This window comes from Lepisosteus oculatus, chromosome 3 (assembly GCF_040954835.1).
Source record: "Lepisosteus oculatus isolate fLepOcu1 chromosome 3, fLepOcu1.hap2, whole genome shotgun sequence".
Taxonomy (NCBI): domain Eukaryota; kingdom Metazoa; phylum Chordata; class Actinopteri; order Semionotiformes; family Lepisosteidae; genus Lepisosteus; species Lepisosteus oculatus.
In genome coordinates, this window is record NC_090698.1 from 4,579,835 (window position 1) to 4,604,090 (window position 24,256).

The 24,256-nt window shown below is 48.1% G+C and overlaps 1 protein-coding gene across 2 annotated transcripts in view; it reads right to left on the reverse strand.

Moving 5' to 3' along the window:
* Nucleotides 1–23,579, reverse strand: part of LOC102693874 (metastasis-associated protein MTA1-like) — a 45,732-nt gene extending 22,153 nt beyond the window's left edge. The window contains exons 1-6 of one of the 2 annotated variants that reach the window (XM_015341099.2): nucleotides 23,482–23,579; nucleotides 22,085–22,266; nucleotides 6,842–6,909; nucleotides 4,419–4,512; nucleotides 1,232–1,358; nucleotides 586–649 (exon numbers count right to left, since the gene is read on the reverse strand). In XM_015341099.2, the coding sequence (XP_015196585.1) occupies nucleotides 586–649; nucleotides 1,232–1,358; nucleotides 4,419–4,512; nucleotides 6,842–6,909; nucleotides 22,085–22,112 (381 nt within the window). In that variant the 5' untranslated portion in view covers nucleotides 22,113–22,266; nucleotides 23,482–23,579. Of the gene's footprint in view, nucleotides 1–585; nucleotides 650–1,231; nucleotides 1,359–4,418; nucleotides 4,513–6,841; nucleotides 6,910–16,815; nucleotides 17,196–22,084; nucleotides 22,267–23,481 lie in introns of those variants that run through there. The other variant, XM_015341101.2, reaches the window with a different exon arrangement.
* Nucleotides 23,580–24,256: the final 677 nt, after the last annotated feature.

A 24,256-nucleotide genomic window follows, 5' to 3' on the forward strand; every position in this document is an offset into this window, starting at 1 on the left:
GTAAAAGGAGGGGCCGGGCTGAGGTTTCTCCTCGAGCAAAAAAAAAAAAGCCGTCTGACAGGGAATGCCGTCTCGGGGGTCCCGATAGTTTCCAGCGCGCTAAAAATAGCAGCGCCAACGCACGCAACAGGTACACGCGGGGATCCGCGCAGCTAGCTGTTTAGCTGCTGAGCCGGCACATCGTCATGGGAGACGGAGCAGCCTTCTGGATAAGTGGAATACCCATTGTGAGTGGATGGCCTCTTCCATTTACAGCTCGCCGAGGCTGAACAGAGACCCCAGAGACGGCTCTCACTCCTCACACGGGCATTTCCATTCTGATGCCACTTTGGTCTTTTTTTCTTTTGAGCCCAAATTCTCTCTCGATTTTTTTTTAAGATGCCCCCTGTTCAAAACCGGGAAGCCTGCTTTTCTCTGCAAACTGAGCCGAAGAAGCACCTTCATCGCTCTTCTGCCCAATGTTAAAATAAAAAGTCATGAGAATACAAACAATTGGTCTTGCTCAACAGGCCGAGAGCTGGAGGGGAAAAGAAGTGAGACCGTTCTCCAGTTCTGAGAGCGGGGTGGTTTAGATTTCAATCTTACCTCTTTTTCCAGATAGGAAAACAGAGCCTCTGTCTCATTGAGAAGGGTTACACAGCACTTTCCCCTAAGCAGAAAAGCAAAACAAAGAACCACAAGGAATATAAAAAATGGATGCAAGTTCTGCATAGTATTTTTCTTTCCTATTCTTTTAAAATCAGGAGATTGATGATATTCCATTTTTTCACAAAATGAAGTTCTACTCTCATGCAACAAAGCATCCAAGTAAAACAGAAATTTAGCAGTGGCTATTTAAAAACAATCAGACCTTGATCACAAATCAGGGTAACTGTACTTGGGTTACATCCAATGAAAAGCACTCAAAGCAGTGTAATTCAGAATATAATTTAATCCACTCCAAATAAAGACCAGGTAATAACAAAAACAAGGTTTAACAATTTTATAAGTCTAGTCCAATTTTATTACTCTTTGAAAGAGCTGCACCAGCTCTTTCAAAGATTTAACTGTTTAGATCAAGTTAAAAAAAAAAGAAGCAAAATATTTTGCTCAGAAACTAAGAAGCTTTCAGAAAAACCTGTCTCTTAGTGGCCAGGCATGGGCTGGGATTTTCCGAGGGTCTGAGATCTTTGCCGCAGCTTTGGAAAACAAAAGCAGAGAGATCTGGGCTGGCGTGGAGGTCCGCTCTCACCGGATGTGTGTGGCCGGAAGGGACTCCAGTTGCCGGGACAGAAAGAGCTCTCTGTGCTTCAGCTGGTGCCTCTGCTTCTCGGTCAGCTGCTGCAGGCTCTCGCCTTCCATCTCCTCTTCCAGCTCCTCTGCAATTAACCCAACGGGCGGCGCCGAGGGTGAGGGGAGAGACCACAGAAAGTCAACTGTACTGGGTAACCTCAAGGTGGGACGGGCAATTCCTTTCTTACAGCACCACAGGGCTTGGGGTATCTGTGGCAAATTAGACCCTGATTACACAATGGAGGTAATTACTTGAAGTTTTAAAAAAAACACCATTTTTTAAAGTCCAAAGCCAGGTGTTAATTGAAAGGTAAAAGTCTGGAACCCAAGCACTCCAGGAGTGTATTTTTGGCCTGCATATACCCAACCTTCCTTCTGCCCGTCTTCTTAAACACACAAGGTAGGGATAAGTGTTGAGTATCACGAGCAGCAGGGGTACTTAATTTACTTATCCGAACACGGTAATTAAAAATGATGAGCGTTCACAATCCTTAAGGCTCCTTGCCTTAGCACAGGCTGAGATCATGATCACGGGTTCGAGCCTGGGTCATGTTACAAGCCAAATGTGACCAGGATCTCCCAACCAGCGGCAGACAACTACTGCTCCCGAGGACAGAATGGTACTAGCTGGCCAGGGCTCTCAGCAGGCGTGTGCAGCTGGAGATCCCCAAGATCACCGAGAAAGGCACACTCCTCCTCCGATCACACAAGGCTGTGCTGCCTGGGACGTGTTAAAAGAGGAGTGGTGGGCGGGGTTAAAGGAGTCTCCCTCATTCTCCCCTAAGCAGTCATGAGCCAGAAATTTCGAAACCATTTTTTTTTAAAAAAAGATCACAAGTGGGACAAGCAGCTCTCAAAGACCAGAGATAAGTAACCCTAGTCTAAGACAGAGGTCTACACAAAAGGTCTCCATCTAATGTTTATTCCCATTAGTAATACTATCATTTTCAACTATGCTACACCAGCTTATAAAAGTGAATTTTATTTCTCTCATAGGCCACCTGAAGCTTGTGCAGGAACATCAAGGCAAGCGCCTTCCGATAAAGTGTTAAAAAAAAAAAGCATCAGCAGGATGCCCGCCCGCAGATTCACCCTATCCAGGAGCCTAACATGGCTGCCTGGAGGTCCATAGTAACCTTGTGTTGTTGTTGCTAAGTGAAGCAGGAAATAGAGTTGATTACATAGCTGGCAAAAAGTCACATGACTGTGAATTGTGTCATCGCGGCTTGGCCGCGCGCCAAGACAAAGGCAGCGCAGGAGAGGAAGCAGGAGCCGGCAGGAGAGGGAGGGGAGGGGGAGAGCCTGTGGAGGAAGAGGCTCCCCTGCGTGCCAGCCGTGAAGTCACAGACTTTCCTCTCATTGACACAGCACACGGGAGCCCGGCTTCACCGCGGGCCCTACAGCGCTCGGCCTGTCGATCCGCTCCTGTTAACATCGCCGAGGGAGAGAGCTCGCGCTGTTCCGACGTGAACGCAACTAGATTTCGCAGTACCGTTTTAAAATGCCAGGCCGGGATGAAGTACAGCTCTCAGAACTCTAAGCCTTAATATGTTCTGCATTTTGCTGAGAAATAAAGTGAGGCAGGAGACGAGCATGGACTGCTGTGACTCTGAGTTAACAGAAAACTGCTGTAATACAACTACTGCACCTGCATCAGTCTCTATTATCCAAACAAAGACTCTTTAATCCATAGTTTTATGTTAGGATTAAAAAATAAATAAATATTATTATATCACCTGAATGTGGAAGCAATGATAGTTACACAAATGTCCTCTATTCACTCCGTACCAGCTCTGGAGGGTAGAAAGTCCAGCGAGCTGCACAGGTCATGCTAAACAGGGGATTTCACAGCCCGAACAACAGTCCAGACTCGGACCCGAGCCGAACAGAGTTCAACTCCCACAGTTTGCTTACTCCACCACAAACAGAAAGGCCACCCATTAAGACAGCGTGGCTGAGCGCAGACAGAAGACAGATGTTCTGGGAAGCGATTTCCCTCACTGGTGCTCTCCTGGTGCCGGGAGAGAAGACGCTTTCAAGTAAACACCAGAGGCTCCAGCAGACTCAGCACAGTGGGTCTTCGCTGCCACCAGAAGACAGCCCCTTGGACCTCTGTAGCCCAGGAGATATACCCATCTCTCATTTTCAATCATGGCATGTGATAACACTACACATCCTAATGCACCTTGAAGGGTTGCTCTTAAGTAAAAATGAGGTGCAGGTATCTTACGGTTTGCATGGTCAACAGGAGACACAGTTCAGAGAGAGTTATCAGGCCAGGAAAGTGTTTGCTGGTACAGGTCTTTCCAACAGGACAATTTCTATCCAAGGAACAGGCAGTCCAAACAGCAAAGCAGGAGACTGCTTCAATTTCAGCATAGTTCCCCATGTGGCCTTTAAACAAATTATAGCATACAACAAAGAAAGTCTAAGGCACCGGGGGAATGCATGCAATGTTTTCATGTCACACAAAAATTGTCAAGAGTGATGAGCCATCCTGAAGATTAAGGAGGAAAGAAAATAACTGGAAAAAACTGAAACAACTTGCTCAAAACAGGAACGTATTCTCCTCAGTTTTGTTTCTGTTCCATTGTACAATTAACCATGCTCCCCTACTCAACACTTACAAGAGCACAAAAACGACCACCAAAGAAGTCATCATTTCCTGATTTTTCTTCCTACATGAGGTGAACCGAATGCTTAAGATTCTTTGGACCTTTTTCATTTTCATTTTTAATTTGCCCGACCACAATATTTCCCAGCGAGCTTATTTTTACTTACCAGGTAAGGTGACTTTGCAGTGCATAACAACACTGCCATTAAGTCAAAGCAATGCCAAGAACCAGCAGTGACCAACACTGAACACATTCCAACCTTAATGTAATAAACATACCCTGTCACGTCTTCAGAAGCACAGCACTTCTCAAACTTGGTCACTGCTGCGGGTTTGTGAGGGAAAAGACTGGCGGACATTCTGCCAACCAAGATATCAGTTAGCATGAAAGACCAATGCCAAAACACTAGCTTGAAAAGGTGCAGTCCTGCAGGTTCTGCTGACCCCTTTGAACCACACGGACCCCCCCTAGCAAAGCTGAAATGAAAGCCCCTTTCAGGAAGCACACCACCCTCCACAAGGGAGCACTCACTCGCATGTTTGTCGGCCAGAGCGATGAGGTTGCTGGGGATGTCCCTCCGTCTGTAGAAACACACCACTTTGGCCTCCACATTTCCATTGGCAGTCTGAGAACAGGAAGAGGAGCAAGCCGGTTACCAGGCATGACAAAGACACATGAGAAACGGCACATATGAATTCAAATTCATTTCCGCACAGAGGAGGAGTCAAACGTAGCCAATTTACTGGAACACAAAAACAAGCTAATATTGGCATCAGGAAAAAAAAAATCCACTTGCTGCAACGTCACTCAAGTGCAGTTCAGTAATTTTCCTAATATTTCAAGGTTTCCGAACATGAGGTCATTACCTTATTCTGACCCTGCTTGCCGTATTGAATACTTAAAACCCTAAATTGTAATGTGAGCACAAGTTAAAGGAACAGCAATTCTGTTGTCCTTTATGTTTCCTAGCTCGGAATTCTGCATGCACAGAAAATGATCAGGGTAGACGGTGCAGGATGACATCAGTTTAGACCTGTCCTACAGCTTCTTTTGCCGGTACTCATGGATTTGCAAGCAATTAAATTCATTTGCTCTCAAAGTCAGGGCAAGTTGCAGAAGATCATCCAGCAATCGGGGTTGATAAATCAACTTAATCTCCCAAAATCCCATCTGAAAATGTGATGATATTATTCAGCACTGGGTGGATTTGCTGTGAATTGACTAGATGCAGAGCAAGGGTCCAGGAGGTCCACTCTGTATAGACTGTACCAAGTTCAGAGTGCAGCTCAAGAGCTGCACCTCCTGGCTCTCTGCCATTGGTCTCGCAGAACGCAGTGGAACACTTTTCCCCATAGAATTAGGAATTCCAAGTCCGTTTTCCAATCGATCCTTGACACTTGATCGTTTCAGAGCGTCAAGTGCTTTTCCTACAGATTTGTTCTCATTATAATGATTCTACGGTCTAGTGTTCTGAAATTATTTGATGAAAGGCACTTTAGAAATAAAGGTTTTTGTTATAATAAGCATGCTAACTTGTAATATGCAAATAAAAACAACACAAATGAGAGTGTCTACATTTACATGTAAAGCTGACCGAAAGATCCCAACATTCACAGTGGTGGTGGTTATTCCAGGTCCTGATGAGCTCCAGTATTTACTGGCTGCTTTCAATCAATTAAGCATGAAAAATAATAAAATAAATGCCACATTAGCCACAAGAGGGATGTGCAACTCCAAGGACACACTCCTGTCAGTATCCATCACCCTCATTTGACAGTGACCCACAAGGACTTCATCAGAGATGGTGCAAGGCTCTTGCTCGGAGAGAGAATGAATGTTTAAGGCAAAAAGTATGTCTCCCATCAACTGAATGTTTCCAGGCTCAGTCATTATTTACTATTAATTTATACAGTTATGCCATTCAGTATCGCAGCACTTTCCTGTAGGGATTAATGCAATAACTATCATACTAACAGTAGATCTGCGTCTGTGGCTGGAAGGTTGCCAGCTCGTATCGCTCTGCCGGGCGTGGAATACGAACCAGCAACCTTCCAGCCATAGCTGTATAATTATTAGTAAATAATGACTGCTCCAGGGGTACTGTATAAATGGCTGACCCTGCGCTCTGACCCCCAGCTTCTCTCCCTGTCTGTGTGTCTCATGGAGAGCAAGCTGGGGTCTGCGAAAAGAAATTCCTAATGCAAGAAATTGTATATGACCAATAAAGTGATCTTATCAACCCTGAAACCTGTCATTCTGAAATGCACTACAGAGCATCCAGCCAGAGAGTTAAGAATTTAACTTTACGACCACACAAATTAAGAGTACAACAATCTCTGCTCTAACACCATCAGTTTATAAAGACGTGGGGAAAACTCATTTTTAAGCGAGTGTTTGTTTAAGGTAGTCTGAACGCACTGTATTTGACTATTGTTATGAAAGACCTGCAGGTTAATTTACAAATTACACACTTGTGGTCACCGTGGGGTTTTATTCTAAACCGGACATCTATGAAATCATCCGGATTGTAGCTTTGCAGGAATAGGGCAGGTCACCCCTGCTTCAGATAACACCAGTGTTTCCATCTGTTAGCAGTTTGGTTTTCCTTGTACAAAAAAAGTGAGCCCTGCATTTCCATTTACAGGACTGCCATCTGGCTTTCCGCAAAGCAGGGCTGTGTGACTGACCATCCATGGTGTTTCAACAGCTCCCTTTACTACATAATTAACAGGTATCAACCACATCACAAGAGCCACTTGCCATGCATAATTTACGATGGCAAATCCACATTTTAGTCCATCCCTGACAGATCCCAAAATATGAACAATAAACCCAAGTACAGTCCATCTATTGCAAGATCCGTTGACTCTTCTTTGAAGAGTTACCCCTCCCCACAAAAACATAGTTCCCTGCAGTGAAGACATTTTAAGATTTGTCCAGTTCGAAAAAGGTACCTTGTTCAGCTCTTCTATTCGTCTCACAGAATACGGATTGCTTGAAGAGTTTTCAAAGTAAACATAATCTGCAAAAAAATAAAAAAGAAGCTGGTTACTGCAATGTATTCTTTCTTTCCTTCCACTTCACTAAGCCGAAGTAGACAGACCAACAGCTCAACTGAAAGACGGGCAGGTAAAAGTACGAGTATTTATGGATTCGTTCGGAATTCCTGCAGGAAGTCAGCAGGCTGAGCCCTACAGTCGTCGCTGCCTCCAGGTCTGGGCTTGCTTGTCCCGTGACCTGCTGCCACTGGTGTTCCCCCAGGCGGTGCTACACAGCTCTCCGGAGTGCCTCTGCTCTCACAGGGCATTTCCTGTTCCCTGGACAGCGGCCCTGCCAGGCCGGTGCGAGGGAGGGATTTCCCTGCAGGGCAAGCTGGACACAAGTGTGCAAGCATGTGGCTCAACAAGCTCTCTCTCTCTCTCTCTCTCTTCCAGGTGAGGCAAATAAGACTCTCCGGCTCTTCAGACACCCGACACAGTCAAGATGCTTGATAACCTGTTATTTTCACGTACAGGAGCAGAGAGCAGTAGCACTTCCAGGTTCAAATGGAGCAAAGAGAACTCTTAGATGCTTGAGTCGCATGTGGAAAACTTGAAGAGTGGGAGCGCAGCGCCCTGAAAGAGTTCATCACAGGCAGGGCACAGCAGAGGACTGCACGGGACAGCAGAATCACAGCAGGTCACACATAGTAAGACAAGCAATAAAGCAGGGCAAAACAAAGCAAACTGACAAGATCAGCCAAGTCCAGTTTTTCTCTCGCGCTTTCAGGCAAGCGGCTGCCCACTGTGATTTTCACGCCAGCGAGGGAAGACTCCATCGGCAGGCACTGCACACTTGTCTTGATCCGCACGGGGAAGCTCTGGGACTCTTGACTGTCGCCGCGCGACAGCGAGGGCCTGCAGCCCCCCCATGAGCGAACAAACCCGCCGCAGCCCGGAGAGATCTGGCCGCGTGTGCTGTTCTCAGAGGGCCTCCCGAGACCCTGCCTCAGACTCGGAGCGTGTGTGCGTGTGGGAGCAGGGGGAGCTGGGGGAGGGGGGCTCCCCCCCCCCCCCCCGCCGCCTGCCCGGCACGTCTGAGGCACAAGACGCCGAACGCCGGCAGCAGGTCCCACAGCTGGCTGGACCCCGGGCTGAACAGCACTGCTGTGGCGAAGAGGCTTACGTCACCCGCCTGCTCCATGCATCTGATCTGGAGCACGAGCCCCAGCCTAGCACCTAACTTCTAGGCCTCAAGCATCGAGCTTTTCCTTACAACCTCAGCGGCTAAACTAAAAGGGTATTTTTCCCGCTTTCCCATTCCGCAGGCATGCTTGTACCTGCCTTTCCTCGGATCCCTGTCTCGCTCTTATGCGCTCTCCTGGCTGTTACAAAGCCCTACAGAAGCCCCGGACAGGAGTCACTGCTTTAACGGCTTCAAGGACGACAGAGACCCAGTCTTGAGCACGGTCGTGTTGTGCTCTTCTATGCGTGTTTGTGCAGTGGCTGTGGTGCTATTGAAGAGCATGAACAGAGCCAGCTGCAGGTCACGAGCAAAAACACATGCAATGGGCAGCCTTTCACCTCCGCCCACTACTGCAGAAAACCCCAGGGCTGGCGGCTGTGAGCGGGGCGCCAACACCTCGTGTCGTCTTTAAAAGAGGATCAGGAAGGCAGAAACCTAAAGGGACAACTCCGACCTGAAACAGCTGATCCACAGGGAAACACGTGCATCCCAGAAGCCTTTCCTTTCCTTGCAGGTGCTTTGGGGTCTTTGCATTCTCCCTGCCATGAGCAGATCAACAGATTAATAATAATAAAGGTTAATGGCAGCTCACTGGAGCTCAGCAGTATAAGCCTGTCCAGGACCTGGATGGGAGACCTGGGAAAGCTAAGGCTGCTGCTGGAAGAGGTGTTAGTGGGGCCTGCAGGGGGAGCTCACCCTGCGGTCTGCGTGTGTCCTGTATGGGTCCTGATGCCCCAGTATAGTGACGGGAACACTATAATGAAAAAAGGCGCCATCCTTCGGACGAGAAGTAAAACCGAGGTCCTGACACTCTGTGGTCATTAAAATTCCCAGGCATTTCTCAAAAAGAGTAGGGGTGTTACCCCGGTGTTAAGGCCTAATTTCCCCCTGGCCTTTACAAGTTATTGCCTCCTAATAACCCCCCCTCTCTGAACTGGCTTCATCACTCTGCTCTCCTCCCACTGAGAGCTGGTGTGTGGGGAGAGGACTGGCGCACTACAGCTGCTGTCACGTCATCCAGGTGGGGCTCCACACTGGTGGAGGAGTGGAGTCCCCATCACCTATAAAGACCTATGACCGGAGTGTCCAGAAAAAGCGTTAGAAGAGTGTAAAGCCATTATTAATTATTTTCTAAACTGCTGCCTTTGATCACAGACCCTCGACGGAAGTGCGGGAGATATTGTGAGCAAAATGAATTCCTATTATTACTACTACCCGGCAGAGGTCTACCCTCCCCCTCCCCTCTCCTTGCAGGAGGCGGCCTCATGAAAGAGAACTGTTTCACGCACCTCCAGACACTTCGACGCGCTGAGCAACCGTCACCGAAAGCCTCAAGCCCACGGAGGGCAGAGCCAGAGACGGAGTGGGGGAGCTCGAGTCCGAGCCGGCGGACAGCGGGACAAGAACCCGCCAGCCTCCGCATACGCCTGCGGCCCGAGGCGGTGAAGCCGCGCCGCCGCCACAGAACAGAGAGGGGGGGGGAAACAAAACGGGGCCCTCGGAGCCGAAGCCTTTCAGGCCTCCCTTAGAATCCCGTCTCCAGCCTCTCTGAGCCCCGCTCGTCTCTCTGGTGGTCTCTAAAGGTGGTCCTCGATTGCCAGGAACAATCAAGGCAAGGAGCTACTTGGCAGCTATTCAGCTGCATAGATTAGACAGGACGCATCATATCACACTGCTATGTACAGCCCAGCGCCTCTTAATCCATTTAAAGGCGCAGAGGATGACCCAACGGGGATCCTGTAAGCAAGTGTTAGTCTACCGCAGAGCAGACACTGGAACGGGTCAACTTCAGCCAGCGTGATGCACACACCAAGATACAACAACTCGCAACGGAAAAGTCGGGGCGAGAGAGGTGAAGAAAACGCACTAAATCTACGGAAAAGCACAAACCGCAGCAAGTATACACTTGAAAGGGGGGGAAGAGCTTGTTACTCTTTTTTTTTTTTCCAGTGGGGGGGGGCATCCAAATGAAACACTATATACTGTCCAATATACCTCTGCTGACCGATGCCCATACTTCAGAAATGCTGGGGTGGAAAAAGCGCTCCAGGTTTTCATCACATCCTAGCAGGGTGGCTGACACAAATGCCTGACCGCAGAAAATGGAGCAACTACCTAAAAACATGGAATACGGCAGCTTTCCTCAAGACAGAACAGGTCCATCCCTATTCTACTGCAACAGTAGAGCTACCGCACAGCAGTGTGATCTCGGAGAGGAGAAGGTAAGCACATCTGGGCCAGCTCAGCCCTCCCTGGAGGCTCTTAGTGGCACAGGTGGCCCAGTAGGCAGCACTTTTCCCTGTGGACCAGTATGGTGACTAGGGACGCTGTGCTGTAGGAGGTGGGGTCATAAGACCAGGGTGCTGACTACTTAGTAAAGAGTCCGTGATGCTGCTCGCAAGAGTAGAACAGGTCACTGCAGTGCCGTCTCCTGCTCTTACTTGTACAGTCGGGCCTCACCGAAGCTCCCTCTTAATTCAACAGGAAAAGCAGTTCCTCACCCCTCCACCTGATCTGTGGGGCGGTTGGGGTGGAACTGGTACGGAGGAGCAGACAGGAGCCTACAGCCATTCAGCAGGTCTGCTGCTTTCTGTAAAGCACTTTGGGATCCTCAGAGGACAGGAACACTATGCAGATGCACACAATTAAGCATTAACCGTATGTCCGACACATCCAGAACAGCTACTGCCTCAATAGCTACAGGATAAGGTGTCTTTAAAATCAGTGGTGGATCTTTTGATGGTAAGAATAAAAAGAATCCCGGAATTAGTGGGGAAGACTTGTCCTAGGGTTCGTGCTTTCCAAAGGACAAGGCTCGGGCTGCCTCATTATCGCCACCCGCGGTGTTACAGCCCACAATTTTATTCTACCTTTGTGTGCACAGCTTAGGTGGTCTGGGTTTAAATTTAGTTCCTACTGAGCACTGCTCTTCCTTTCCCCTCATCAGCCAAGCTGAACAAACAAGTGCACACCGCAGCAGAGAAACAGCGAAGCACTCTTAGGAATGGCCAGGAGGAAGATCCCAGCATCCCCGCCACGCACACGCCCCCGACCCCGCCCCCGCCCCCGACCCCGACCCCGCCCCCGCCCCCGCCCCCGCCAGGTCTGGCTGTCAGTCTGGCTTCAGTATGGGGACAACACACCATCAAGCAGTTGCCGAGAATAAATGGGGCCGTCTGCTCCACAAACTGGGAGTGGGTGCCGATTTCTGCGAGAGCGCTGGAGAGGTGCATAATTAGCCAGGAGGGCCCTTTGTTCCGGACGCTGCAGCACCCCAGCGAAACGGGCCGGGCGCCCTCATTTGCTTCCACTGCGGGCAGAGGGATTGACCAGAGCCGCCAGTAACATGGCCTCCGAACAATCCCCCTCTACACTGGCTTCAGCACTCTGCTCTCCTCCCCGCTGAGAGCTGGTGCGTGGGGAGTGTACTGGTGCATCATCCAGGTGGGGCTGCACACTGGGGGTGATGGAGGGGATCCCCATTACCTGTAGAGTGCTCTGAGTGGAGTGTCCAGAAAAGCGCTATGAAAGTGTGAGGAATTATTATTATTAACTCAGTGGGACAGTGGTATCAACTGCTTTCACCACCACCACCATTAGGAACAACGCTTTTCAATTTCACAGCTGTTAAAATTTAATGGAGGAACGTTCTTCCATTAAATCAGTGCCACATTTGTCGATCCTATATTTCTTCTTCAATGTTTTCGAACACTTTATCAGTGCCTATTCTACAGTTACGCAGGATGTCAAATACCAATTATTCACTTCGAAACAAGCAAGGTGATGCATTTCTGCTTTAATTAGCTCTGGCCCACACCCCAGTCAGGTGCTGGCATACTAACTTCCGAGTTGTGCATTGAAATTGTACAACCCCCCCCCCCCCGACACACACAGGGCGAGTTCTGTCAGCGATCGCCTTCGGGTGCTGTACTGCAGTAGATCGCTGACACAAAAGATGTTCCACCGAGCACAAAGGAAGGGAAATCAACTCGGAAATCTGGGTCTTTGCAACTTTGCTCAGCATACTAGACGTCTGAGCCTTTATGTTTAAACAATGACACAGGGCACTTTGTTCGTCTGGAACATGCGATATTCCTGTAATGCCCAAGAGAGCACTGCTTGAAAAGGCCCTTTTTGTGGCTTGTTCGTGGGAAGACAAAACTGAACACGCTCAGGCCTTAGACTAATGGCAAGTTACAGTGATGCAATAGGGCATGAAAGGAAGAATGAGATAAAGAACTACATCCATCCATTTTCCAAATGCTTCATGGAGCTCAGGGTCACAAGGGAGTCAGAGCCTATGCCAGCAGGCTTGGGGCACACCAGTACATCACAAAAAGAACTGCTTGTACCAACCCAAATCTACTGCCACATGGTCATAGGTTGCTCTGCAATCTTCCATAGCATAGAAAAGGACGAGAGAAGGACGTGTTACTGCCAGCCAGCTTCAAGACACTGAAGTTCCTGATCCCGTCTCCGGCCTGGCTGACCCCCACGTCTCCCCGGGCAAATCGAGAAGTTCATCAGAGGTGTGGCAGGGGGGCAGCTCAGGTGTCAGGCCCCCCAGCGCGCCCCCCCCCCCCCCTACACGAGCAGACCTTCCACTCCCCACCCTGAAGAACCTCCGAGACACAGCCCCCCGCGTGGCCAGGAAAGGCCTCCCACAGCTCTGGAGGAACTACATGAACACCTAAGCAGACATGAAAAGTCACCCCGAGGGCACATTCATCACAGCGGGGGACTTCCAATGGCGCGCACCTCGAGAAAATCATGCACAACCCTGGATCAGCATATAAACTGCCCGACACGAGGAACAAACACGGTGGACAACGTTTACACTCCCTTCCAGGATGGCTACAAAGCCCTCCCCCGACCTCCTTTCGGCAGGAGGTCTCAAGCAGGAGAAGCCTGCAACAGGGACAACCCAGCGCTGGTCAGAGGAATGGGGCTCTATTAAGTCACTGCTTTGCCACCGCTGACTGGCGGATTTGGCGCGAAGCTGCCTGGAACGACATGAATCTGTACGGGGACTATGCTACTAGCTATATCAGCAAACGCATGAAAGACGTTGTCCCCAGGATTACTGTTCGCACATCGCTAAACTACGAGCTAAACTCAGAGCTACAACATCCACCAACACTGGTGACAAGGACACGTGCAGAAAATCCAGATCCGATCTCAGAAAAGCCAAGTATACACTACATATACTACAGGGTAAAACTGGAATCACACTATCAGGACGCCCTGGACGCTCAGAACACGTGGAACGGAACCCACACCATCACAGATCACAAAGCAAAACACAGCAGCACGACAGACCACTTTTCCCCTTGATGAACTAAATTCATTTTATGGTTCGAAGTCCATAACACGGAATCAGTTAAGGAAATCCCAGTAAACCAGGGGGAACACCCACTGTCTGTCTCCAGAGCCGACGTGTACGGAGTCTTTAAAAAGACGAATCCACACAAGGCTTCGGCCCCCGACGCTATCCCCGGCCGTGTCCTGAAGGCCTGCGCAGACCAACTAGCGGACATCTTCACGGACATATTTAACCTCTCCCTCACTCAATGCACAGTCCCCTCCTGCTTCAAGACAGCCACCATCATCCCGATCCCCAAGACAACCGCAGTCAACTGCCTAAACGACTACTGCCCCGATGCACTCACAGCCATCATCATGGAATGCTTCCTGCAGCTGCCCAAAGCACACATCACCTCCTTACTGCCTGACAGCTGGGACCCACTGCAACGTGCATGCTGTCACACGTCCTAGCACATTTTTACAGGCGCACCACTGAAAGCATCCTAACTGGCTGCATCACTGCCCGGTGTGGTGACTCTTCCGCCCGAGAGTGCAAGGTACTCCAGAGGGTGGAGAAACTGGCTCAAAACACTACCGGCTGCACGCTACCGAACAGAGGATATCTACTCTGTAAGATGCCTCAAGAAGGCTGGGTCTATCCTCAGGGACCCCAGGCACCGTAACCACAACCTGTTCTCTTGACTACCATCCGGGAAACGGTACCGCAGTATACAGACCAACCTCCTTGAACTGACAGGGGGCACCGGCGCCCTCCTGCCTCTTGCGCTCTCAGGACACATACGAAGAGTGCTAAATACCTCCTGTCCTCGTGTTACTGTCGCACAATCCGTAACTCGTATTGTAAATTGCAATTGTTTAATTTATTGTATCCTAATGTTGATCTAATCCCTGTAAATTCCCGTCCTTCAACTCTTCTATCCCTCTTAACGAGCACGCGTTCCCTTCTCCTCCTCCTGCCCCCTCTGCCCACAGCCGAGCCAGTGGGGTCTACAGCCCTTCGCCTCCCGAGACGTAAATAAGGAAACACCAGCCCCCTGCAGCCGAGGCCTCGGCCTTCACAGCACAACCTCGGCAGCACCAAGGCAAAACCGGACGACTGACAAAACCTTGAAATGGACCGACTGTGCTGCCAATAACAACCCCAAGCTGGCATACCACAATTTCCAAACTTCTCCCCTGTCCCGCGTGCGAGTCTGAAATGTAGCAGACTGAACCTATTTTCAAGAGGACACCTCAAAGTAGGTAAAAGGCCTTTAGGTTCCTGCTGTTGTAACATGAGCACATACCGTCACCTAACATTCCTGAGCATCACCTTCTGCACTGCGATAGCTTACCAGTGTCTGGGGTTTTCCCCACAGGAGATCTCCAAGCACGATGGGGCAGCAATCCACTGCTCTCTAATTTTATTAAATGAAAAACAGATAATTGGATTTTAGAACCCCCCCCAATAAAAATAAATTTACCTTCCTACTAGCCTACTACGAATGTGCTATTACATTGGCTTGGACAAAATCCACAGCTTTATTCTCTGTAAGTAACCAGTGAGTATATATATATACAAAAAAAATATTTTCTCCGTCCCACGGATAAGTGTTAAACAAGCCGTGGAGAGGGAACAGAGAGAAGCAGCCATAAACCGTTCTCTTTAACCTCACAGTAGGCCTCCGGAGATCAGGGTGCTACCTCTACCTGCTCTTCCAAGACACCAGATCGCAGACAGGACCTCACCTCGTTTCACAGGCCTGTCGAACACCCATTCCTGAATTACAGCCCTGGTTCGGAGCAACATTCTATCCCAATCTATCCCAGACAGGCTTGCGTCTGGCAAAGCACCGACAACCATTAACTGATTTTGTGGCACAGCAGGAGTTTCCCCGGGCAATTCTGCTGCTTGTGCAGATGTTTACTGGAACGCCTTCACTGCATCTCAAGCGGCACCGGGTCTGCATTCTTTTTTTTGGAGCGAAACTGTGCAATGGACTTAACGGGATCACAAGTTGAGAAGCATGACTAACAGCTCTTGGCAACTCTGAGAGACCAGGCAAAAGGTGTGTCACGATTCAGGGTCACGCTGTACCCCCAGTTCCAAGGCATTCCATCTGTCCGCAGTACAGCCCTGCCAGCACGCTGGCACACTGCAGCCGAATCTCCAACCTGCTCCCGCTGCCTGGCACCCAGCAGGTTCGAACTGCCTCTCCCACACGCAAAGAGTGCAGCGATTGATATGCATGTGTGTGTGGGTGTCCGTGGCAAAAACACACAGAAAAGAATTAAAATATTGGGGCGTGATGTATTCAGCGACAGGAAGAGAGCTCACCGCAAGCACAGGACGTTTAACATGAACCAACAGAGCAGCCCAGAAACACGAATCTCCTCATTTACCCAGACTGGGAGAAGAGATTTTGGCCAATCCTGAAATAAAATTCCTATACAGGGTATTTAAAAAAAATGCTAGACTTGGTAAAAAACATTTAAGTGGACCAGCTCTTCTGGTAACGTTAATTCATGTCTGCTTGCATACTGCTGCAGATAAAGACAGACATTTGTCACTTATATGTATTTTTTTTTTTTTTTACTTTTAACAGGGATGTGCCGAGTTTCGCAGAAACAGCTAGATGCCAACAAAAGCCACCGGAATGCCTTTACCGAGAGCGGACCCCCGTACAAGACTTCACTCTCCATTGCCATATCCGATACCGGCGTTCCCCGCAGCCCAGTTCGGACCCGGTTCGAACACGCTGGCCTCCTGCCCCAGAGTCCGGCGCGGTTTCTCAGCTCCTCCCGGCCGAGCCTGACGCGCAATTCACGGCTGTCAATCGGCGCTCTGGCAAGCGGACACGACGCCGTGAAGCCTCGACCTACAACGTCGTCTTGGACTGCACGTCCCGGGAAGAACAACAAAAGGCGCCGGTGACTGTAAGAACTAAACAACAACAACAATAATGATGATGATGGGCCACGCTTTAATCCTGCCATTTGTTGGCTACCTCACCACATCAACAGGCCGTAGTCGAGAGGGTCTGAGCAGAAACGCACTCGCCGACAGCTGAGCCAACATCACGAACAAACCCCGACAGAAAGTCAAGCTCCGTTCGCCAACTATGTCACGCCGCGTTAAAAAATAAATAAAAATAAAGTCAACTTCCGCCGCACGAAATACGAAGTGGAAGCAAATGCGAACCACAGAAGAAAACTGCGCCAAACTTTACCCGGCGGCGTGTGAGGGGACAGCCGGCGTCTCTTTCTGCCAAAAGCGCCGGGCTACTTTTCGGGGTTTTGTGGGAGAAAATACGGGCTGGCCGACGACTGGACCCCCCAAAAAGTCTCCACCCCCCAAAAAAAAATGAATTGAAATGATGAAGCTTCCAAACTTACCCACCTCCTACCCTGTACATGTTCGCTGCCATCTTCCACCCCGGCGGTAACAACACGCGAACCGGATTACCAGGCGCTACGGCGCGCCGAGATGAGCTGCCCGGCGGGTCTAACGCGATCGGTCCCGACACAGGCCGGACCCCCCTCGCATCGCTCTCGGCCGCCGCCGGTCCTGGAGAGCCGGGAGAGCCGCGAACGGTTCGATCGGTTGATCAGGTCGGGACTCCGTCCTCCGGCTCGCCGGTCTGTCTGGAGGAGGAGAAGCGTACGTGTGTCCCGCCGTCGGATCTCGCTGTCTCTCAGCGTGACGTAGACCCAAGCCTCCAGCAGTCCTTAGCCCGTATTAACCATTCTGGTCCCGGCTGAGCGTCTTCTACTCCCCTTTGTTTGACCGCGTTTTTAAATACGATGTATAAGGAGGAGGAAAAAAATAACCTTTTTTTTGTAGTTGTTCACGGTGATGCAAAACACCAGTCCCCCCCCCCCGCCTTTTGGATGGACAAATTTATATAATTAGATGTATTACATAAATCTATCGCGCTATCTACTATTAGTTGTCGAAATTATATTTAATAAAACTTGACGCTGGCGTAAAATGACTGCGTTTAAAGAGAGGCGGTGTTGTTTCAAAGTACGTTTTTTTAAGGTGAATACCGAACGAGGAAATGGATCTGAAATCCTAAGGTTGGCGTACGGGATATAGTGTGAAACTGCACGGTTAGTCCATAGCACGCAGTTAACTTATAGTGCAAAGCAAAATAAAACTTGTCTTACCCGTGAATAAACCATTTACCAGAAATGTAATAGGAAGTCCCTACAATAACTGGTGTAGTTTGAACACAGGCAGTACAGGCATGATTTAATTTCGATGCAAGTCAATTTCAGAACCCAACTGCAATTCAATCTGAATCGGAGAGAAAAAGGAAATAATGTCAGAGTCACGGTCAAGGAGTCTGACATGGAGAATTTGAAATGCAGTAAGAAATCGAGTCACTTGTTTACACAAAGAGCTGTGGGAGTATGGAACATGTAACCCAACCACGCGGTCAAAGACGATACATTCACCCCCACCAAGAAAACTGCTAAAAGGAGATCCTGTGAGGAATTAGCCATGATAAAATGAGCTAGACGGGCAGAAACAAAATAGATTTCTTGTGTTTTAAAAAAATATTGTGGATTCTCCTTTGAACACAGCTTTTCATCACATCATTCCATCACCTTAATAATAATCCTTACACATACAGCGCTTTTCTGCACACTCCACTCAAAGCATTCTACAGGTCATGAGGATCCCCTCCACCGCCACCAGTGTGCAGCCCCACCTGCATGATGCAACGGCAGCCAGAGTGCACCAGTACTCTCCCCACACACCAGCTCTCAGTGGGGAGGAGAGCAGTGTAATGAAGCCAATTCAGAGAGGGGGATTATTAGGAGGACACGATTGGTAAAGGCCAGGGGGAAATTTGGCCAGGACACCGGGGTAACACCCCTACTCTTTTCAAGAAATGCCCAGGGAATTTTAATGATCACTAAGAGTCAGGACCTCTGTTTGACATCTCATCCGATGGACAGCGTCTTTTCGACAGTACAGTGTCCCCATCACTGTACTGAGGTATTAGGACCCACACAGACCTCAGGGTGAGTGAGCCTACTGGTCCCACTAACAGCTCTTCCAGCAGCAGCCTTGGCTTCCCCAGGAGTCTCCCATCCAGGTACTGGCCAGGCTCTCACCTGCTGGGCTCCACTGGGCTGCCAGCTGTGAGCTGTAGGGTGATACAGCTGCTTATTCGATACAGAGTTACAGAAAGCCAGAGCCTATCCCAGGAAGCTACGGACTCTGGATACACCCTGGCTAGGATGCCTGTCTACTACAGGGCACACACAGACTCACACCACGGCCATCTATCCAGAAATAATGAATCTACCTTTCTATCTTTGGACTGTGGGAGGAACCAGGAGCACAAGGAGGAAACCCCCGCCAACACAGGGAGAACGCGCAAACTCCACACAGACAGCACCACAGGAGCTGAACCCAGGGCCCCAGCGCTGCAAGGCCGCAAACCTAACCACCGCACCTGAACACCACTTCGGGTTTTCTTGCATTTATTCTATTATTTATTCGATTTGGCTTGAAGTCCAAAGCAAGATCGATTTGTACAAATCGATACAGCGGGAAATCTTACTAAAACAATTTCAGTGACACTCAAAGGTTCAACGGCAGCACGCTCACCTGAGCCTAGAACAACCTGGCTGTCCCAGGTCCAGAACCCTAGCCTACATGCATGACGTGTGCCCCGTGTGTAGGAGCTGCTCTGACCAGACCAGCAGAAGGTGCAGACAGCACCTTGCAAGACACCATGTTCAAAAAGTAACGAATCAAAGATCATTCAAATCCAGGATCGTAGTAACACAGAAGCACAGAAATCACATCTCCCTCCCCATTCAACCACAGCATTTCACACGATGCAAAAAAAACGTTATTAAAAATGAAACTTGCCCTTGTTTGCACAGGCGCCTTACAAAGCAGACAAACTGTACATTAGCCACTTAAGAGTAATATAGAAATTGAACGCTGGCCTGCATTGAACACAAGGAATAGTACACATGCCCAGAGTCTTCTATATGTGACCAGACACAGAGGTAAAGGCATGAAATTTAGCTACAGTTTGTATTCCGAACTCCCTTCTAAAAAAGGCTGGATTAGCACTGTTCTGTGGTTCTGTGCACATAATCTGGCAGCTGCTTTATGAATATAGACCGATGATGATCCCTGGTATTTGCATTATATAAATGAGCAGGAGAGCACACAGTGGGAGCGCACATCTCAGTGGTCCTGTCTGATACTGCACCCCACTGACCAGTACACCCATTCATGCCTCATGGCCGATGGTCATCCCCCAGTGGGTCTACATCACCCAAGGGTCCCTGCATGTCTATGTTGTTGTAGGACAGAAATCAAAACTGCTCGTGAAGTAACGTAGCACATAAGCACTGGGCAGACCCACCAGAGCTCTCAGCATTTTAAGAAATGACATTAACAAAACTAAAAAAAAGTTGCTACATGATAAGTCTGTGTGCTCCCCTCCAGTGCAGAAAAAAGAAACAGGGGTAGCGTTGCTTCCCTTGAGCTTTCTATTAGTATGCTGTTCAGACTGTAACAGTGATGCAAAACCCAGGCAAAAATGAACTGTTAAGCATAATTAAGATGGATTATGTGTAATAAGAATGTAATCTTTTTAACAAAGCGGTACTCTTTATCTCCCTCTTCACAGGAAAAGATCAGTTTCAAATAACCATAAAAAATTAACAAGAAGTATAAAAATAGATTATTTTAATGCAAAACACACTCCAGTGCCGCTTTAAAAGTCATGTTTAAAAAAGGGTATTTAAACGTCACAGGTTCTCTCTGAAGAAGAACACCTTTAGGGACTTGTGCCATCCTGTGAATGGTTACCAGTCAATGGTCTGCACCTGAAGCTCTCCTGCAGACTTGTTCACATAAAAGTAATTAACTACTGGCAAAGTTTAGAACACAGAGAGCAGACTGATTTTTTCCCCCTTCTCCCATTATTAATTGTAAACTATTTCTGAAGATTTACTATCGGAACAGACTGATCTCGGAAGGACACATCATCGTTTAGGGGGCTCTCTCCGGCCTCTCTCTCACCTCTGTGAAACCCTGTTCCGACGCGAAGCCCAGCCAGAAAGTGAAATGAGTTTGAAGGGTCTCAGCTTCGCCCCCTGGTGGCCCTCTGTCCACTCCGCAACATCTCCATTCATTGATTTCGTCGGTTGGGAATGAGGGTCAAGAGTGAAGAGTATAATAATTTGACCCGAGATTCCGGACTCCAACTCAGACTGAACGCCATTAACCTTCCGTGGCCCAGAATCACCTATCGGATTCTACGCACAGAATGCGTACACCCTCGCTCACACACGTGTGTTATACTGTATGTGCACACACACACACAAAGTGCATTTATATGGAGTGGTGCGGTGTTATGGAGTGCGATTTCTGAATGCCACCATCAAAAACAATCTACAGATCGCGGGCGGGCATGCATGCATTTGGTAAAGATTACGTGGAGTAATTCAATGCAGTTTGTGTACTGAAGCAATTCGCTGAGATGCCCAGCACAGCTGCAATTCATTCTTAACCGTCAAATTCTCAAGCAGCTTCGGGTTTTTTTTTTACAGTATGCTGTCATAATAACAACAATCCCTCCATATTGTCCACTCGTTTCCTGAGCAGCAGCCTATATTTGTCTTATTCCCCTCCCCTTTTACTATAGACTCCACTTGTCTGTGGGCGACTACGTTTCTATTAAAGTATACCATGCCGCAGACTGTAGTCTTGCACGGGTAACACCAAGCGAAGCTCTATATCGAGAGCACCACACACACACACAAAAGATACAGCACTCATCATGTATCCAAATGCTTTATGCTGTGTACCGGGTCTTAATGTTAGCCTGTATGTTAAGCTCCTGTCTCTCAAGTCTCGCCATTGTCGCCATTAGAATGCCAGTTCGGTGGCCTCGTTTCACCCTTATTTTTTTGTGATACACGATGGCACAGTCATTATATAACGACAGCAGGAGCGAAGAAGACGGGATTCGTTGTTGTTTTTTTCCCCGTTTGTCTTCTGCACCAACAACCCTCCTCGCTGGTGTCCGAGAAGACTATTAACACGGTTTCGGAGGCACGCGTAAAACCCCCCCACAAATATCGGATAATGCCATTTCAAAGCCAGCCAGCCCACAGCCGCTAATAATAATAATAAAATACAACAACGTGCGTTTGAGCAAAACTTTTGGACAATAGTTCCGTGACAAAATGTGCAGGAACGAGAGGAAATTCACCTTTCCCAACATTCATTTCTGGATATTTTCCTGTTCTTTAAATAAACATCAGTTATGTAATTGCACCCGATTAATCTTTTCAGCACAGCATCAAGCAGCATTCCAGCCTGAGCGCAGCGGTGATGTATTATAATCCTGCTCACTGTTACACAAATGGCTCCGTCTGAGGAGATGAAAGAGAGGGGGGAAACGACTCAATTTATTCGCTCTTATTTATTTTCCTGGCGCTCCGGTATAACGCCGGCGACTCGGCGGCGGTGTATCTGGGAATGTGCGAAGTAGATTTTATTTCCAATGGCCAAAGTTGGGACGCAAAATATCCTTTAAAAAAAAACATGTTAAACGGATCGCCCGTTTCGTACACCACACCCCTTTACAACCCCCGTGCAGTTTTGGAACCATCAAACTTACCTCCAACCCTGTACATGTTCGCTGCCATCTTCCACTCCTTAATGGAATAAAAATACGGTTGTTGCTGTTGTTATTATTCTCTTACAAAAACCTCCGAGCTTGAAGACTCCGAACTTCGCTCCTGGCGATTCCGATGTCCAACAGTTCCTATCTTCACCTGCTACAATACGCCCCTCAGCTCGCTGCACAAAACACAGAACATGATTTTTTACGTTATTTTTTTTACGTGTGTCTCTCTGTCCTACTGTCTTCTTTTTTTTCCTCTCTCTCTGACGTCGGAACCATAATCTTCGACAATCTTGAATACTTTAACCCTTTGCGGGCCCGTCCGCATTTACCAACACCCCTCGGCGACTTGCAAATTCTTCCGAAGGAGAATCATTTGGCTGGAATAATGCGAGTCTTTGGACGAGAGTTTACGACATCAGAATGAGCTGGCCCAGACAATTTCTTAGTCGCACGGTCGTGTATGTATGTGTGTAGTCCTGTTTAACAACCTGTCACGTTTTATTTCTTTGAAAAGGAAAAAAAAAACTAAGGAACAAATACACGCAGGTATCGAAAGGCGTATTTAGCACTGGTTCTAGGAGTTTCATAAAAACAGCTCTCTGTGCGACTCAGCGTAGGCGATTATCAAAGTTGACCACGCTGAATGTGCAACATGGTTGAATCTTGCATTTAATCTGCTCTGCCTCGTTTCTTTACATATTGTAATGTACTTTAACAGCACAATCCTTTACTCTGATACCAGTGTGCATAACTTTTCTTTAAACGGCGTATTTTGTAAACCGCGTTTACTGCGGTATTTCACAGTAAGCACTAAAAGGAAAACTGTACTGTCCCAGATGAGTTTTTTTTCGTATCTATATCTATGCATAACTTGCAAATGATGGATGAAAGCTGTTCCGCACGCCTGTAAATTCTCAAATCAGTGCTGCTGCTTTTAGAATGATCCATCACGGCACGTTCTCGCATCACGAACGAGTCATTTTCCCAACTTACGGAGACAGTATGAGAAGACTGAAAAAAAAAAAACCTGTAAGCTTTGCTTTAGGTATCTGTGTCTATTTTAATGCAACAGTCCAAAGCATTAAAATACATTTTGAAGTGTGTTTTAGTGGCACAGTGTTGTTTCTTTTTTTTTAAAAGTCGCCCCTATTGTCTCCTGATTTGGTAAGGAGAGGCCAGAGGCACACAGACGACTTGAGAAATGTTTATCTACTGTAAGGCAAGTGGGTCGTGACCGTTAGAGGCGCACACGGGGTTAATTCGAGTCCCGCAAATCGCTCTGACGTCCTTCAATAGGTGAGGTCAGAGCTGGAGACAACACATAAAACATTTTTAAGAGGAAAAAAAAAATCAAGATGTAAATATCCAGTTGTCACTTTACCACTGACATTTTCCGCCGTCATATTTCCTCCTCTGTCAAAATACTCCGGCGGCACAAAGTTAGCCGGAGTGCACGCTGACAAACATTAAAATAAGAGAACAAAAGACATTTGAGATGTGTTACCAAAAGGGAGGTGGGGGGGGGGGAGCGTGGATGAATATGATTAAATTTAAGCGGCGGTTAACTGGTCCTTTTCTTCATTGGAAGTGGTGTGCTCCTGATCCGTCCGCGCCTATAAGGGAATAAAGTAGTACCATACTGGCACAGAGTCAATATCCATCCGGGTATCAATAGAAGATAGCGAGCGAGAAGCCGATCCATTAAAATCTGCATGGTCCCTATTAGAGGGAGGAGCTAAAGACCCTCAGCAAGAAACACACACATACTCACACACATACACACACAATCACACTCTGCCAGGCACGGTTCATTAAAGTCACAGGGGCTTATTAAGAGAACAGACAGCTTGAAGCACTAGCAACTTGTTCATCCCTTTGTTTTAAGACATAACAGGACAGCTCTGCTCATTTAAAACAGGTTTGAAAAAAATGTGCAGTATTACCCTCTGGTACACCAGCAATCTGTGCTTTAACAGTTCAAGAGGAACATATGAAATTGATGGAAGGTATATATCGTATATCTTACAAATTAGATCACAGTTCTTGGGTAGTATTTTTTCATGCCTTCAAATCATAAAGACCATACTCTGTACTCTCCTACCTCATTTATCAACAGACAACAGACTGCTGGCATGCAGACTTGTAGGCTTCTATCAGTACCCC